Source organism: Lepisma saccharinum, chromosome 22 (genome assembly GCF_977018435.1).
Source record: "Lepisma saccharinum chromosome 22, izLepSacc3.1, whole genome shotgun sequence".
Taxonomy (NCBI): domain Eukaryota; kingdom Metazoa; phylum Arthropoda; class Insecta; order Zygentoma; family Lepismatidae; genus Lepisma; species Lepisma saccharinum.
Window position 1 is genome coordinate 27,101,259 of NC_139250.1, and position 18,968 is coordinate 27,120,226.

Consider the following 18,968-nt stretch of genomic DNA (forward strand, 5'->3'; position numbering starts at 1 on the left):
CGGATCAAGAAAGTGTGGGGTGTTTACCCCCACACCCCCTATACGCCTTCATGGCGTGGTGAGCACCTTACTTTTTTCTCTCTCTCCCACTGTTTGTTTTTTCTGTCTCGCTTCTCAATTTATTTCTCACAGTCTATCTTCTATATTTTTCTACCTCTCTCTCTCTCTCTCTCTCTCTCTCTCACTTTTTAACTTTTTCTTTCTCCTCCCTCTCTCTTTTGTTCACTCTCTTGTTTCTCCCATTTCTCTTTTATTTTCTATTTTTTCTTTCTCTCTCTGTTTTGTTTCCTTATTTCCGCCGATCTCACTCTATATTTTCTATCTCTTTCGATGTCTTTCTGGCTCGCTTTCCATTATTCTCCATCGTATCTTTCATTTCTTTCTAACCCAATCACCTTCTATTGTTCTATATCCCTTCTCTATCTCGCTTCTTTATTCTCTTCAGTTATCTCTCTCCGTCCATCTTCTTTAATTTCTTTGCCTTCTCTCTGTCTCAACCGGCTTATTCTCCTCTCTCTCTCTCTCTCACACACACACACACACACTTTTCACCTTTTCGCATGTGCGTCTTTATTACCTTTTTGCTTTTCCCTCATTTTACATAGTTTCTTTCATTTCTCCTCTCTTATTCTGTCTAATGACTACGCGTCAACATGACGCCAATATATATTGTTGCCCCTCCCGGAGGTTTTCGGTGGGCGCCTATGCCCGCTGCGAGGAGGGATTCCATCTGGCGAACTTCCAGAGCCAGACCCATTGCAGCGAGAGACGTTGCCTCGTGCAGAGGGAAGAGCGATCGTCCTCGCGAGGAACCCGAAGACACGTTTTGTGCAGGGACGTCCGCTCGGTTATGGAAGGCAGCCTCCAAAGATGAGCTGCCCTTTTGCAAGTGTGGAACGAAGACGCCTTTCTCTGCTTTTGTGGTGGATTTGAATCCGAGTAGCTCCAGATGGATCATCCTTTGACGACGTTAGAATTGGCGCTCATCCTCCATTTATTCGTAGGTAAGTGTTGCAATTTCTTAATTCTTAGGTAACGTGTACGCATAACATGTGCTGATAAGAAAACAACTTTGTGTTTAATAGTTCTCTGAATGTTAGTGACAATAGTGCTACATTAGCATCAAGGACGTATTTAGGAGGGGTACGGACCCCCCCCCTCGAAAGATTTACGAAGTACAAAAATTAAATAATGAAAATATACTTGTTGTTTAATCCAGGGTTATTTCTGCCAAACTTATTGGAAGGCAAGGGTTATATTGCGATCTTACGACTTTGAATGACAGTATCGAAGAAGATTGATGCAAGATTTATTACTACTTATAACGTAATATTCATAAAATATCACCACGAACTTTACTTTTCGTCAACTGGATCTTTCATCCTTTTATATATTCAATAAATATTTAATTCTCTATCTATTTGACATTAATTTCCTTGCCAGAGCAGCATTTTTACAAATTTTGCCGATCTTAACTACACGTAAGCTAGATAATGAATACGTGCTGTTACATCACTACACGTCCTCTTACATACGTAAAATATTATAATATTAATTAATTTGAATATTTTAATTAATACTATTTTAATTAATTTAATACAATTATAATTATTTTAGTTTAAACATTATTATTGATTATTGTTGTTATTGTTATTATTCTTAGGTAGCGTGTACGCATAAAATGTGTCAGGTTGCGAAATCATTGCGTACTGGTTGGGGGAGGAAGATCTAAATCTACACACACAAACAAATATATACTTATAATATTATTAAATACAAAGGAAGTTACTAAACATTTAAAAATACGTTATTATGAAATACATGCAAGAATTACTTTTTTATATATCAGATATTTATAAAGTAGAAAGTAATTCCCAAAAATACTTCTACATGATCAAGGACAGAGCCTCAGTACACATGAGTAGATTCAGCATGCTTACGTTGAAATCGAAACAAAAAATGAGCAGATTTGAACCCAAGATGAACATTTTGATGTGTGTGAATGAGAAAAATTGTTTTTATCTTTTTAGTGTGTTAATTACTGAAATAGTTAGAAGTGAAAATGTAATGGAATTTTTATGTTATAGTAGTAATTGTATTCTGTTTGTTTTAGTGTACTAGATTTTGCGGGTTAAGTGGTAGAGCAGCCACAGGCTGAACTTCACCCATGAATAAAGAAATTCTAATTCTAATTACTAACTGGTTAAAGATGTCAATAAATTACGAAATAGTTGAAATAGTTTTATTGTGTATAAGTTTTTGTTTAGTTCTCGCATAAATCAATCAGATTTTATAGTTATATTTTACTTGCATTCTTGATTTACTCTTCTTGTGCGTATACTGTTATTGATGTAAATCTATTAATGATCTCTTAAGAGATAGAGAGAGACAGAGAAAGCATTCAGCACTCACAACCACACTGTGTGTGTTTTCGTAATCCTTAGTAATGTGCATTTCAAGTCAAAAGTAATTGCTTATAACTCCTCCCCGGGAAATTTTTGGCGGGGACGATTTTTTAGGTCAAGATTTTTGTTGGGGGTACGCCAGCTGTTCCCCCAGGATTTCGCACCCTGAATGTGATAAGCAAACAACTTTTTGTTTAATAGGTATCTGCAGGGTGTGAAATCCTGTAAGGGTCAGGGGGAATTTCCCCCACCAATAATCTTGGCCTCAAAAATCCTCCCCTCCAAAAAATTCCGGTGGAGAGAGAGTTTTTGTTACAACAAACAAAAGATAAGCAATTACATTTAATTTCAAATATACTGTACTAAGAATAATATCGAAAAGATACACAAATTAGTGTAGTTGTGAGTGTTCAATGCTTTTTCTATCTCAAGAGATCATGTTAACAAATCCACATCAATACGCACAATAGAATGAAAACAAGAATGCAAAACAATAAGAACTATGAAATCTAATTGATTTATATTAACATAAAGCAAACACTAATTGAAAATTTACACATAATAAAACCACTTCAACTATTTAATAATTTATTAACATCTTTAACCATTTAGTAAAGGAATTACTTTCCTACTTTATTATACGTATCTACTATATAAGTAACAAATTTATTTCTTTTTGTGGAATTAATAATAATATATTTTTAATTTAGTAATTAATTTTTACTTTAAATAACATTATTAATATGTATATCGTATAATTTATATGTATGGTTGTGGGGGGGGGGTTGTAGATTAAGATCTTTCTCCCCCCACCAATCTTAAATGATTGACAATAGTACTACATTAGCATGCAATGTGAATTGGACATTATCCATTGTCTAGTGCTTTTTTTAAATATACTATTCTAACACTATGTTGATTTGCAGTAAAATCAGAGGGCTGTCGTAGGTTCGATTCCCAGCACCGGTAAAACAAATTTCACCTGAAGACGAGTTGTTTGTTTTTTGTTTGTTTTGTTTTCTTCCATCCTTCCGGTCGACCTCCGTGGTGAAGTGGTTAGCACACCGCGCTACAACACCAAGGGTCCCGAGTTCGAATCCCAGCCCAGGTATGGGTGTCCTTTCTAAGTGCCCCTTCATTAATATTATCATCATAGGGCCCATGCCCCCTTCCAAAATGTTGCCAATTTATATTATGCAATATATTTTTACAGATACAAAAGCAACCAGATTTGGAGCTACAGTGATTTCTCCACACCCACAAAATCTCACAACATTTTCTAAACACTCGCCCCCCCGTAAAATGTTTCATAAAGGCTCAATTAATGGTCGTTTTAAAAGTCTAATTAGTTAATATCATGGATTCATAAATTAATAACTAAATGCGCTCGTTGTTTTTAAAATTTCTAAAATGAAACTTCTGAAAAATCGTGATATGCATCTAAACTACTGGATATAAAATTATAGCATTTGAATGCTGTCACGTTTGTGAGATTTTCAATGCTGTCGCAGAGTTATTTCATTTTCGTGAGAAGGGGTCCCTCACGAACAACACAAACAAATGAACAGTGCTTGCCAATCGTGATTGTGTGTGTGCCAAGAACGATAAACACGCATCGTGAATCAAAGTGTTCGTTACTGGCTATGCTACGTTCAATGGCGCAGAAACGAGGGGGGCAGGGGTACAACTTTACCTCTCAAATTTTGGTGAAGAGATAGATTACCCCCTAATCCTTTGTGATTCGAAGTGTACCCCTTAGGCCGACCTCCGTGTCATAATTCAGGGTTGTTAAACGGCCAGGAATTTTTAATAAATTCAATTCCGGTCCAGGGGAGAAAATCAGCAAGCGTAAATGGGTTCTGGATCGTAAAGAACCTTTTTATCTGTAAAGTATTTAAATTCGGTCCAGGAACCTTTTTACAAGATCAATTTAAATACGGTCCAGGAACCCTTTTTTCAGACTGAATTTAAATTCGGTCCAGGAACCTTTTTTTTAGCTCAATTTAAATTCGGTCCAGGAACCTTTTTCTGGATCAACTTAAATTACGGTCTAGGAATCAATTTAAATTCGGTCCAGGAACCTTTTTTGAATGAAACAATACGCAACTTGGACCGAATTTAAATTGTGCGAGAAGAAGGATCCGGTCCTGCAACGGAACCCATTAGAATTTATGGGTCCCTGGACCTTAAACAACCCTCGCATAATTTCTGCGAAAGTGTCGCGCGGCATATTTGCGGACCGGACCACGTGAGGGACCAAAAATGCCGGAAAGGTATCGCCTGGTATCGGTAAATAAATTCTAACCGATACTTTCCGATACCGATACATCGGCTCAGCCCTAATTTTAATATATTATTTTTAACAATTCCTATAACTCGGAAACCAAACATTTCCGGACCTATGTTCATATAAACTTTTTTCATTGTTTACATGTAAGGAACACGCTCCTGAAGTTTTGCCACCTATTTCTGGGACACCCTGTATATAGTGATATTAAAAAAAATTGACAAAGGAAAAACTCAATATGCTGACCAAAGCAGTAATTTAATTTTATTATAAAACATAAACTGAACGTAACGTTTCAACTTTCTAGCAAGTTCTTCTTCAGACTCAGCACCAAGTACAAATGTAACAAGATACAAAACAGGACGATATATATACAAATTACACATTACTTCCCTCCAGACTATTAGAAAGTTGTTCTGGAACATTCTAGCAGATGGCTTTCCCTTGTCAACTCTACTTTCACCTGAAAGTGAATGTGGTTGGACTCTTTATCTCACGCTCTTTTTCCTTCATTCTTCTTCCTTCTGCTCTCCTCTTTCTCTCTTGTCCTTTCCACTCTTTCTAACACCTTCTTCCATATTTGTTTAACTTCAGTCCCCCATTCCAGTTCATTGTGTCTTCTTCACATTTCTTCTCTATTTCCTTGGCCTCCTTCCATATTCTCTTCTCCCTTCCTACCTATCTGCTTAACCTCATCCCACTCTATGTCATATCCTGTTTCTCTCGTGTGTTTAAATATCGCATTTCTCTCTCTCTTTAAGTCGTACATCATCCCTACGTTGTTTCAACCTGTCTTTCAACCTCTTTTTCATTTCTCCTATGTACACACTCTGGCATTCTTTACATTTTAACTTCGTAGATAATCCCTTCCTCTTCCTCTTCTCTGTTTTCCTTTTTCTTGTTTGCATTCTTCGCTATTCCTAAGATGCTTCTCCCTCCCTTCCTGTAAGTTTTAATGCCCGCTTTTCTAAGCACTTTTCATATCTCTTCTGTGGTCTTCCCCATACTGCTTATTCCAAACCTCCTCTCTTTTTCTTTCTCTTCCAATTCTCCCCTGCCACTTTTCTTCCTTCTTCTGTTTATGTCCAGTCTATCCTCCTTCTCATAGCCATTCTATGCTATTTATTTTGCCTTCTTTGTCACATTCTTTCGTGCATATTTTCTTGATTCTGTCCTCCATATCCTTTATAAAATTTATTTTTGTCACCTCACTTACATCACTTCTTTTGTGTTCTTTGTAATGTTTGTGTATATATATCGTCCTGTTTTTGTACCTTGTTACATTTGTACTTGTGCAGAGTCTGGAGAAGACCTTGCTAGAAGGTTGAAACGTTACGTTTAGTTTATGTTTTATAATGAAATAAATTTCTGCTTTGGTCAGCATATTGAGTTTTTCATATCATGGAAACGAGGCTTAATGGTGTTATAATTTGACAAAGGAAGCTAATTTTCATGCTGATTCCTGGGGATCCCATCCCCAACACCCCTCCTCTCCACACGCCCTTGGATTTACAGGAACGTTTCTCATTTTGGAAGCAACGTCATTCAAATGGATTTCTTATGAGTGATAGGGGAGAGGGATGCTAGTTGGGTTGGCCATTCTGGAAATATCTCATCATAAAAGAAAATTTGATTTGTTGATTTAAAAATTCTTAATTTTGACACCACTGATCACATTATGGATGTACTGCAGTGGAGCTACCATTAAGAGTTTGTCCGTCCTGGGGGGATATAGGGGTAAATTTAGAGCCAAAATTACTATAAAATGATGCCCTTATGTAAACTTAAGGGGTGTAGGGAAAATTCGGAGAGATGTTGGGGTGTGCGGATATAGGCTAGCACTCAGTGGCGTGCCCAGGATTTTCGAAAGAGGGGGTAGTCAGCCTTCATTTTACCATCTTTACTGCCTTTGACGATCTTTTTCTTTATGAACACGGGGCCGAAGGGGTGTTATGACCCACACTAACCATTCTTGAGCACGCCACTGATCACTGACAATGTTCTGGTAGGGTTTATAGGAACACAAATTTACACAACAAACCCTCTTTCCCTTCCAGAAATGAAATCATAATTACTACGACGATCAAAACTACATATAAAATTATAGTAACTATCTTCCAAGTGTAGTGTAAACATTTCCAATGCATCCCACTTTTATGCATGGCATTTGTTCGATAGATGATTTCAAGCCAACAGAGGAAACAAAACTTAGCCTTCGCTGTTGTTGGTGGGTGATATGCCATTGTCTCACCAGCGGAAAGAAGCATTCTGATAAGAACGTGGATGTGTCTAAATAGATTACACCTGCTTCCTTATTGGTGCCCATGGGATGAAGCGCTCATCACAATATAGATGGTACGAGGGGCGATCAGGTTGCTCCGACCCTAACATAGAAGGAATGACGTTATGATTGATTTTTTATTTTGCTATTGTTTAGTGATCCTTTATATGCTTTCATTCTGAATTGTAAGTCTGAGTAGCGTACAGTTTTCTTTTTACAGGGGTTTAACTGAGTGAAGTTGTGTCAATGTGCCAGAATGGAGAAAACTGAGGTGAGAGCGGTGATCAAATATTTTGTGAAGAAGAAGTGGACGGTATCCAAAATTCATGAGGACTTGGTGGATACACTAGGGGACAGTACTCCTTCATACAGTATGGTGAAGAGATGGTGTCGTGAGTTTAATTGTGGGAGAGAGTCGTGTGAGGATGAATATGCAGGTGGAGCACCAAAAACTGTCATGACGACAGAAAACATTAACAAAGTCCACGATATCGTGCTGAAGGATCGTCGAGTCACTATCCGTCATGTTGCTGAGATGTGTGGCCTGTCATATGGCACTGTGCAAGACATAATAACCCAGAAATTGCAAATGAAAAAAATTGCTGCAAGATGGGTCCCTCGAAACCTCACCCCACATCAGAAGCTCACCCGAGTGCTCATCAGTCAAGAACTTCTTGACAACTTTCGTGCTGATATAAACGATTTCCTTCCCCGATTTGTAACTATGGATGAAACATGGGTCTATCACTTCGACCCAGAAACAAAATCACAAAGCATGGAGTGGAAACACCCACATTCTCCACCAAGAAGAAGTTCAAGGTGCAAACGTCAGCAAAAAAGGTGATGGCCTCAATTTTCTGGGACTGCAAGCGTGTCCTACTTGTGGACTATCTACAAAGATGGCAAACCATCACTGGCACATACTACAGTGACCTAATCAAGAAATTACGTGATTCCATCAAGAAAAAGAGGCGTGGGATGTTGACCCGTGGTGTGCTCCTTCACCAGGACAATGCACCTGTCCACACCTCACGCATTGCGAGGGCCGCTATCGCAGATGCATCGTTCCAATTGTTGCCCCACGCACCCTATTCCCTAGATTTGGCCCCCAGTGATTTCCATTTGTTCAAACATTTGAAGAGTGACATTTGTGGGCAAAAATTTTCTGATGATTCTGAGGTGATAAGGGCTGTGGACTCATGGTTGGAGGACCAGTCGGAAGAATTTTTTTTGCAAGGTATCCAGGTGTTGGAGCACCGATGGGAAAAGTGCTTTGGAGTTGCAGGGGAGTATGTTGAAAAATAATAAAAAAATTGAAACCCTATTGCCGCTCTTTCTATGTTAGGGTCAGAGCAACCTTATCGCCCCTCGAACATTGAGACTAAGCTCAGTGGTGACTCGGTCTCGTCTCGAGTTGAGAATGTCTGTCTCGTTCTCGTCTCGATTTACAGACATTCGTCACGTTGTTGTCTAGATTAATAGGCATCTGTCTCGTTCTCGTCTCGTTCTCGACTCGATTTATAGGCATCTGTCTCGTTCTCGTCTCGATTTATAGACATGGGTCTCGTTCTCGTCTCGATTTATAGGCATCTCGTTCTCGTCTCGATTTATAGGCATCCGTCTCGTTCTCGTCTCGATTTATAGACATCCGTCTTGTTCTCGTCTCGATTTACAGACATCCGTCTCGTTCTCGTCTCGATTTACAGACATCCGTCTCGTTCTCGTCTCGATTTATAGGCATCCGTCTCGTTCTCGTCTCGATTTATAGGCATCCGTCTCGTCCTCGTCTCGATTTATAGGGATCTCGTTCTCGTCTCGATTTATAGGCATCCGTCTCGTTCTCGTCTCGTTCTCGTCTCGATTTATAGACTTCCGTCTTGTTCTCGTCTCGATTTACAGACATCCGTCTCGTTCTCGTCTCGATTTACAGACATCCGTCTCGTACTCGTCTCGATTTACAGACATCCGTCTCGTTCTCGTCTCGATTTATAGGAATCAGTCTCTTTCTCGTCTCGTTTTATAGGCATCTCGTTCTCGTCTCGATTTATAGGCATCCGTCTCGTTCTCGCCTCGTTCTCGACTTGATTTGTAGGCATCCGTCTCGTTCTCGTCTCGATTTATAGACACCCGTCTCGTTCTCGTCTCGATTTAAAGACATCCGTCTCGTTCTCGATTCGATTTACAGGCATCCGTCTCGTTTTCGTATCGATTTATAGGGATCCGTCTCGTTCTCGTCTCGATTTATAGGCATCTCGTTCTCGTCTCGATTTATAGACATACATCTCGTTTTCGTCTCGATTTATAGACATACGTCTCTTTCTCGTCTCGATTTATAGGCATCCGTCTCGTTCTCGTCTCGATTTATAGGCATCTCGCTCTCGTCTCGATTATAGGCATCTCGTTCTCGTCTCGATTTATAGACATCCGTCTCGTTCTCGTCTCGATTTATAGGCTTCCGTCTCGTTCTCGTCTCGATTTATAGATATACATCTCGTTCTCGTCTCGATTTATAGACATACATCTCGTTCTCGTCTCGATTTATAGGCATCTGTCTCGTTCTCGTCTCGATTTAAAGACATTCGTCTCGTTCTCGTCTCGATTTATAGACAATCGTCTCGTTCTCGTCTCGTTCTCGACTCTATTGATAGGCATCTCTTCTCGTCTCGATTTATAGACATCCGTCTCGTTCTCGACTCGATTTATAGGCATCCGTCTCGTGTTCGTCTCGATTGATAGGCATCCGTCTCGTTCTCGTCTCGATTTATAGACATCAGTCTCGTTCTCGTCTCGATTTACAGACATCCGTCTCGTTCTCGTCTCGATTTATAGGCATCCGTCTCGTTCTCGTCTCGATTTATAGGCATACGTCTCGTTCTCGTCTCGTTCTCGATTTGATTTATAGGCATCCGTCTCGTTCTCGTCTCGATTTATAGACACCCGTCTCGTTCTCGTCTCGATTTATAGACATCCGTCTCGTTCTCGATTCGATTTATAGGCATCCGTCTCGTTTTCGTCTCGATTTATAGGCATCCGTCTCGTTCTCGTCTCGATTTATAGACACCCGTCTCGTTCTCGTCTCAATTTACAGACATCCGTCTCGTTCTCGTCTCGATTTATAGGCATCCGTCTCGTTCTATACTCAATTTATAGGCATCCGTCTCGTTTTCGTCTCGATTTATAGGCATCCGTCTCGTTCTCGTCTCAATTTATAGACATGCGTCTCGTTCTATACTCGATTTATAGGCATCCGTCTCGTGATTTATAGGCATCCGTCTCGTTCTCGTCTCGATTTATAGACATGTGTCTCGTTCTCGTCTCGATTTATAGGCATCTCGTTCTGGTCTCGATTTATAAGCATCCGTCTCGTTCTCGTCTCGTTCTCGTCTCGATTTATAGACATTCGTCTTGTTCTCGTTTCGATTTACAGATATCCGTCTCGTTCTCGTCTCGATTGATAGGCATCCGTCGCGTTCTCGTCTCGATTTATAGGCATCTCGTTCTCGTCTCGATTATAGTCATCTCGTTCCCGTCTCGATTTATAGACATCCGTCTCGTTCTTGATTCGATTTATTGGCATCCGTCTCGTTTTCGTCTCGATTTATAGGCATCCGTCTCTTTCTCGTCTCGATTTATAGACATGCGTCTCGTTCTCGTCTCGATTTATAGACATGCGTCTCGTTCTCGTCTCGATTATAGGCATCTCGTTCTCGTCTCGAATTAATGGCATCCGTCTCGTTCTCGTCTCGATTTATAGACACCCGTCTCGTTCTCGTCTCGATTTATAGGCATCTCGTTCTCGTCTCGATTATAGGCATCTGGTTCTCGTCTCGATTTATAGGTATCCGTCTCGTTCTCGTCTCGATTTATAGGCATCTCGTTCTCGTCTCGATTATAGGCATCTCGTTCTCGTCTCGATTTATAAGCATCCGTCTCGTTCTCGTCTCGTTCTCGTCTCGATTTATAGACATTCGTCTTGTTCTCGACTCGATTTACAGATATCCGTCTCGTTCTCGTCTCGATTGATAGGCATCCGTCGCGTTCTCGTCTCGATTTATAGGCATCTCGTTCTCGTCTCGATTATAGTCATCTCATTCTCGTCTCGTTTTATAGACATCCGTCTCGTTCTCGATTCGATTTATTGGCATCCGTCTCGTTTTCGTCTCGATTTATAGGCATCCGTCTCGTTCTCGTCTCGATTTATAGACATGCGTCTCGTTCTCGTCTCGATTATAGGCATCTCGTTCTCGTCTCGATTTAATGGCATCCGTCTCGTTCTCGTCTCGATTTATAGACACCCGTCTCGTTCTCGTCTCGATTTATAGGCATCTCGTTCTCGTCTCGATTATAGGCATCTCGTTCTCGTCTCGATTTATAGGCATCCGTCTCGTTCTCGTCTCGATTTATAGGCATCTCGTTCTCGTCTCGATTATAGGCATCTCGTTCTCGTCTCGATTTATAGGCATCCGTCTCGTTCATTCTCGATTTATAGGCATCCGTCTCGTTCTCGTCTCGATTTATAGGCTTCCGTCTCGTTCTCGTCTCGATTTATAGACATACATCTCGTTCTCGTCTCGATTTATAGGCATCTGTCACGTTCTCGTCTCGTTCTCGACTCGATTTATAGGCATCTCTTCTCGTCTCGATTTATAGGCATCCGTCTCGTTCTCGTCTCGTTCTCGACTCGATTTATAGGCATCCGTCTCGTGTTCGTCTCGATTTATAGGCATCCGTCTCGTTATCGTCTCGATTTATAGACATGCGTCTCGTTCTCGTCTCGATTTATAGGCATCTCGTTCTCGTCTCGATTTATAGGCATCCGTCTCGTTCTCGTCTCGTTCTCGTCTCCATGTTTAGGCATCCGTCTTGTTCTCGTCTCGATTTACAGACATCCGTCTCGTTCTCGTCTCGATTTATAGGCATCCGTCTCGATTTATAGGCATCCGTCTCGTTCTCGTCTCGATTTATAGGCATCCGTCTCGTTCTCTTCTCGTTCTCGACTTGATTTATAGGCATCCGTCTCGTTCTCGTCTCGATTGATAGACACCCGTCTCGTTCTCGTCTCGATTTATAGACATCCGTCTCGTTCTCGATTCGATTTATAGGCATCCGTCTCGTTTTCGTCTCGATTTATAGGCATCCGTCTCGTTCTCGTCTCGATTTATAGACATGCGTCTCGTTCTCGTCTCGATTTATAGGCATCTCGTTCTCGTCTCGATTATAGGCATCTCGTTCTCGTCTCGATTTAATGGCATCCGTCTCGTTCTCGTCTCGATTTATAGACACCCGTCTCGTTCTCGTCTCGATTTACAGACATCCGTCTCGTTCTCGTCTCGATTTATAGGCATCCGTCTCGTTCTATACTCAATTTATAGGCATCCGTCTCGTTTTCGTCTCGATTTATGGGCATCCGTCTCGTTCTCGTCTCGATTTATAGGCATCTCGTTCTCGTCTCGATTTATAGGCATCTCGTTCTCGTCTCGATTACAGGCATCCGTCTCGTTCTCGTCTCGATTTATAGGAATCAGTCTCGTTCTCGTCTCGATTTATAGACATACATCTCGTTCTCGTCTCGGTTTATAGACATGCGTCTCGTTCTCGTCTCGATTATAGGCATCTCGTTCTCGTCTCGATTTAATGGCATCCGTCTCGTTCTCGTCTCGATTTATAGACACCCGTCTCGTTCTCGTCTCGATTTATAGGCATCTCGTTCTCGTCTCGATTATAGGCATCTCGTTCTCGTCTCGATTTATAGGCATCCGTCTCGTTCTCGTCTCGATTTATAGGCATCTCGTTCTCATCTCGATTATAGGCATCTCGTTCTCGTCTCGATTTATAGGCATCCGTCTCGTTCATTCTCGATTTATAGGCATCCGTCTCGTTCTCGTCTCGATTTATAGGCTTCCGTCTCGTTCTCGTCTCGATTTATAGACATACATCTCGTTCTCGTCTCGATTTATAGGCATCTGTCACGTTCTCGTCTCGTTCTCGACTCGATTTATAGGCATCTCTTCTCGTCTCGATTTATAGGCATCCGTCTCGTTCTCGTCTCGTTCTCGACTCGATTTATAGGCATCCGTCTCGTTCTATACTCAATTTATAGGCATCCGTCTCGTTTTCGTCTCGATTTATAGGCATCCGTCTCGTTCTCGTCTCAATTTATAGACATGCGTCTCGTTCTATACTCGATTTATAGGCATCCGTCTCGTGATTTATAGGCATCCCGTCTCGTTCTCGTCTCGATTTATAGACATGTGTCTCGTTCTCGTCTCGATTTATAGGCATCTCGTTCTGGTCTCGATTTATAAGCATCCGTCTCGTTCTCGTCTCGTTCTCGTCTCGATTTATAGACATTCGTCTTGTTCTCGTTTCGATTTACAGATATCCGTCTCGTTCTCGTCTCGATTGATAGGCATCCGTCGCGTTCTCGTCTCGATTTATAGGCATCTCGTTCTCGTCTCGATTATAGTCATCTCGTTCCCGTCTCGATTTATAGACATCCGTCTCGTTCTTGATTCGATTTATTGGCATCCGTCTCGTTTTCGTCTCGATTTATAGGCATCCGTCTCTTTCTCGTCTCGATTTATAGACATGCGTCTCGTTCTCGTCTCGATTTATAGACATGCGTCTCGTTCTCGTCTCGATTATAGGCATCTCGTTCTCGTCTCGATTTAATGGCATCCGTCTCGTTCTCGTCTCGATTTATAGACACCCGTCTCGTTCTCGTCTCGATTTATAGGCATCTCGTTCTCGTCTCGATTATAGGCATCTGGTTCTCGTCTCGATTTATAGGTATCCGTCTCGTTCTCGTCTCGATTTATAGGCATCTCGTTCTCGTCTCGATTATAGGCATCTCGTTCTCGTCTCGATTTATAAGCATCCGTCTCGTTCTCGTCTCGTTCTCGTCTCGATTTATAGACATTCGTCTTGTTCTCGACTCGATTTACAGATATCCGTCTCGTTCTCGTCTCGATTGATAGGCATCCGTCGCGTTCTCGTCTCGATTTATAGGCATCTCGTTCTCGTCTCGATTATAGTCATCTCATTCTCGTCTCGTTTTATAGACATCCGTCTCGTTCTCGATTCGATTTATTGGCATCCGTCTCGTTTTCGTCTCGATTTATAGGCATCCGTCTCGTTCTCGTCTCGATTTATGGACATGCGTCTCGTTCTCGTCTCGATTATAGGCATCTCGTTCTCGTCTCGATTTAATGGCATCCGTCTCGTTCTCGTCTCGATTTATAGACACCCGTCTCGTTCTCGTCTCGATTTATAGGCATCTCGTTCTCGTCTCGATTATAGGCATCTCGTTCTCGTCTCGATTTATAGGCATCCGTCTCGTTCTCGTCTCGATTTATAGGCATCTCGTTCTCGTCTCGATTATAGGCATCTCGTTCTCGTCTCGATTTATAGGCATCCGTCTCGTTCATTCTCGATTTATAGGCATCCGTCTCGTTCTCGTCTCGATTTATAGGCTTCCGTCTCGTTCTCGTCTCGATTTATAGACATACATCTCGTTCTTGTCTCGATTTATAGGCATCTGTCACGTTCTCGTCTCGTTCTCGACTCGATTTATAGGCATCTCTTCTCGTCTCGATTTATAGGCATCCGTCTCGTTCTCGTCTCGTTCTCGACTCGATTTATAGGCATCCGTCTCGTGTTCGTCTCGATTTATAGGCATCCGTCTCGTTATCGTCTCGATTTATAGACATGCGTCTCATTCTCGTCTCGATTTATAGGCATCTCGTTCTCGTCTCGATTTATAGGCATCCGTCTCGTTCTCGTCTCGTTCTCGTCTCCATGTTTAGGCATCCGTCTTGTTCTCGTCTCGATTTACAGACATCCGTCTCGTTCTCGTCTCGATTTATAGGCATCCGTCTCGATTTATAGGCATCCGTCTCGTTCTCGTCTCGATTTATAGGCATCCGTCTCGTTCTCTTCTCGTTCTCGACTTGATTTATAGGCATCCGTCTCGTTCTCGTCTCGATTGATAGACACCCGTCTCGTTCTCGTCTCGATTTATAGACATCCGTCTCGTTCTCGATTCGATTTATAGGCATCCGTCTCGTTTTCGTCTCGATTTATAGGCATCCGTCTCGTTCTCGTCTCGATTTATAGACATGCGTCTCGTTCTCGTCTCGATTTATAGGCATCTCGTTCTCGTCTCGATTATAGGCATCTCGTTCTCGTCTCGATTTAATGGCATCCGTCTCGTTCTCGTCTCGATTTATAGACACCCGTCTCGTTCTCGTCTCGATTTACAGACATCCGTCTCGTTCTCGTCTCGATTTATAGGCATCCGTCTCGTTCTATACTCAATTTATAGGCATCCGTCTCGTTTTCGTCTCGATTTATGGGCATCCGTCTCGTTCTCGTCTCGATTTATAGGAATCAGTCTCGTTCTCGTCTCGATTTATAGACATACATCTCGTTCTCGTCTCGGTTTATAGGCATCTCGTTCTCGTCTCGATTACAGGCATCCGTCTCGTTCTCGTCTCGATTTATAGGAATCAGTCTCGTTCTCGTCTCGATTTATAGACATACATCTCGTTCTCGTCTCGGTTTATAGACATGCGTCTCGTTCTCGTCTCGATTATAGGCATCTCGTTCTCGTCTCGATTTAATGGCATCCGTCTCGTTCTCGTCTCGATTTATAGACACCCGTCTCGTTCTCGTCTCGATTTATAGGCATCTCGTTCTCGTCTCGATTATAGGCATCTCGTTCTCGTCTCGATTTATAGGCATCCGTCTCGTTCTCGTCTCGATTTATAGGCATCTCGTTCTCATCTCGATTATAGGCATCTCGTTCTCGTCTCGATTTATAGGCATCCGTCTCGTTCATTCTCGATTTATAGGCATCCGTCTCGTTCTCGTCTCGATTTATAGGCTTCCGTCTCGTTCTCGTCTCGATTTATAGACATACATCTCGTTCTCGTCTCGATTTATAGGCATCTGTCACGTTCTCGTCTCGTTCTCGACTCGATTTATAGGCATCTCTTCTCGTCTCGATTTATAGGCATCCGTCTCGTTCTCGTCTCGTTCTCGACTCGATTTATAGGCATCCGTCTCGTGTTCGTCTCGATTTATAGGCATCCGTCTCGTTATCGTCTCGATTTATAGACATGCGTCTCGTTCTCGTCTCGATTTATAGGCATCTCGTTCTCGTCTCGATTTATAGGCATCCGTCTCGTTCTCGTCTCGTTTTCGTCTCCATGTTTAGGCATCCGTCTTGTTCTCGTCTCGATTTACAGACATCCGTCTCGTTCTCGTCTCGATTTATAGGCATCCGTCTCGATTTATAGGCATCCGTCTCGTTCTCGTCTCGATTTATAGGCATCCGTCTCGTTCTCTTCTCGTTCTCGACTTGATTTATAGGCATCCGTCTCGTTCTCGTCTCGATTGATAGACACCCGTCTCGTTCTCGTCTCGATTTATAGACATCCGTCTCGTTCTCGATTCGATTTATAGGCATCCGTCTCGTTTTCGTCTCGATTTATAGGCACCCGTCTCGTTCTCGTCTCGATTTATATACATGCGTCTCGTTCTCGTCTCGATTTATAGGCATCTCGTTCTCGTCTCGATTATAGGCATCTCGTTCTCGTCTCGATTTAATGGCATCCGTCTCGTTCTCGTCTTGATTTATAGACACCCGTCTCGTTCTCGTCTCGATTTACAGACATCCGTCTCGTTCTCGTCTCGATTTATAGGCATCCGTCTCGTTCTATACTCAATTTATAGGCATCCGTCTCGTTTTCGTCTCGATTTATGGGCATCCGTCTCGTTCTCGTCTCGATTTATAGGCATCTCGTTCTCGTCTCGATTTATAGGCATCTCGTTCTCGTCTCGATTACAGGCATCCGTCTCGTTCTCGTCTCGATTTATAGGAATCAGTCTCGTTCTCGTCTCGATTTATAGACATACATCTCGTTCTCGTCTCGATTTACAGACATACATCTCGTTCTCGTCTTGATTTATAGACATACGTCTCTTTCTCGTGTCGATTTATAGGCATCCGTCTCGTTCTCGTCTCGATATATAGGCATCTCGTTCTCGTCTCGATTATAGGCATCTCGTTCTCGTCTCAATTTATAGACATCCGTCTCGTTCTCGTCTCGATTTATAGGCTTCCGTCTCGTTCTCGTCTCGATTTATAGACATACATCTCGTTCTCGTCTCGATTTATAGACATACATCTCGTTCTCGTCTCGATTTATAGGCATCTGTCTCGTTCTCGTCTCGATTTATAGACATCCGTCTCGTTCTCGTCTCGATTTATAGACAATCGTCTCGTTCTCGTCTCGTTCTCGACTCGATTTATAGGCATCTCTTCTCGTCTCGATTTATAGGCATCCGTCTCGTTCTCGACTCGATTTATAGGCATCTCTTCTCGTCTCGATTTATAGGCATCCGTCTCGTTCTCGACTCGATTTATAGGCATCCGTCTCTTGTTCGTCTCGATTTATAGGCATCCGTCTCGTTCTCGTCTCGTTCTCGTCTCGAGTTATAGACATCCGTCTTGTTCTCGTCTCGATTGACAGACATCCGTCTCGTTCTCGTCTCGATTTATAGGCATCCGTCTCGTTCTCGTCTCGATTTATAGGCATCCGTCTCGTTCTCGTCTCGTTCTCGACTTGATTTATAGTCATCCGTCTCGTTCTCGTCTCGATTTATAGACACCCGTCTCGTTCTCGTCTCGATTTATAGACATCCGTCTCGTTCTCGATTCGATTTATAGGCATCCGTCTCGTTTTCGTCTCGATTTATAGACACCCGTCTCGTTCTCGTCTCGATTTATAGACACCCGTCTCGTTCTCGTCTCGATTTACAGACATCCGTCTCGTTCTCGTCTCGATTTATAGGCATCCGTCTCGTTCTATACTCAATTTATAGGCATCCGTCTCATTTTCGTCTCGATTTATAGGCATCCGTCTTGTTCTCGTCTCGATTTATAGGCATCTCGTTCTGGTCTCGATTATAGGCATCCGTCTCGTTCTCGTCTCGATTTATAGGCTTCCGTCTCGTTCTCGTCTCGATTTATAGGCTTCCGTCTCGTTCTCGTCTCGATTTATAGACATACGTCTCTTTATCGTGTCGATTTATAGGCATCCGTCTCGTTCTCGTCTCGATTTATAGGCATCTCGTTCTCGTCTCGATTATAGGCATCTCGTTCTCGTCTGGATTTATAGGCATCCGTCTCGTTCTCGTCTCGATTTATAGGCATTCGTCTCGTTCTCGTTTCCATTTATTGACCCGTCCTTTCACTTCTGTGTTCATCGAAATTGTTCGCTATAGCAATTGTTCGGCTACCGATTGTACTATAATCGATGATTATTTATTTCCTATGAACTCGGAAGGCAAGGGTCATTATTATTATAGTTATTATTATTGTTATTATATTTGGATGATACTGCTTTGATGGAAAGTACGAAAGAAGATTTATGCACACTACTGCTTATAATAATATCCATAAAATATTAATCAGGAACTTTACTTTTCGTCAACTGGATCTAACATACTTTTTTTATTATTTGATAAATAGTCAATTCTCTATCTATTTGACATTAATTTCCTTGTTTTCATACACATTCTGGCGATCTTAAGTACGTTAGATAATAACGGTCTTGGAATAATAGTGAAAGACACGACCTTGGAAAGCAACACATGTTATCTGTCTGATGGACGTTCTCGTCTCTTCGCCGACATATACCACCGTGCCTATCACCTATTGCCTAACATAATAATATTCCCAACTTGTTGTGCCTAATATAACAGCCCGACCCTGTGGCCGAGTGGTTAGCACATCGCGCTGCGACGCCAAGGGTCCCGGGTTCGAATCCCGGTCGGGCTTGGTTGTTTGTGAATGTCCATTCATCAATTTCATCATTTCATCACTCATCCCCATCTTCGCAAATTAGCCAAGAGGCACAAAACGCGAAGTAAAATAAACTAAATCAATCAATCAATCAATCAACCTAATATAACAGTATTTCAAACTCTT

The 18,968-nt window shown here is 42.1% G+C and overlaps 2 protein-coding genes across 3 annotated transcripts in view; one reads left to right on the forward strand and one right to left on the reverse strand.

The window, feature by feature from the left end:
* The window catches only part of LOC146005039 (sodium- and chloride-dependent GABA transporter 1-like), a 191,786-nt gene that overhangs the window by 84,288 nt on the left and 88,530 nt on the right, over window positions 1-18,968 (reverse strand). The gene's annotated exons all lie outside the window — the stretch shown is intronic.
* Window positions 849-18,968, forward strand: part of LOC146005040 (protein APCDD1-like) — a 119,832-nt gene continuing 101,712 nt past the window's right edge. The window contains exon 1 of the mRNA XM_083144185.1: window positions 849-1,004. Coding sequence (XP_083000311.1) covers window positions 950-1,004 — 55 coding nt within the window. The 5' untranslated portion in view covers window positions 849-949. The remainder of the gene's footprint in view (window positions 1,005-18,968) is intronic.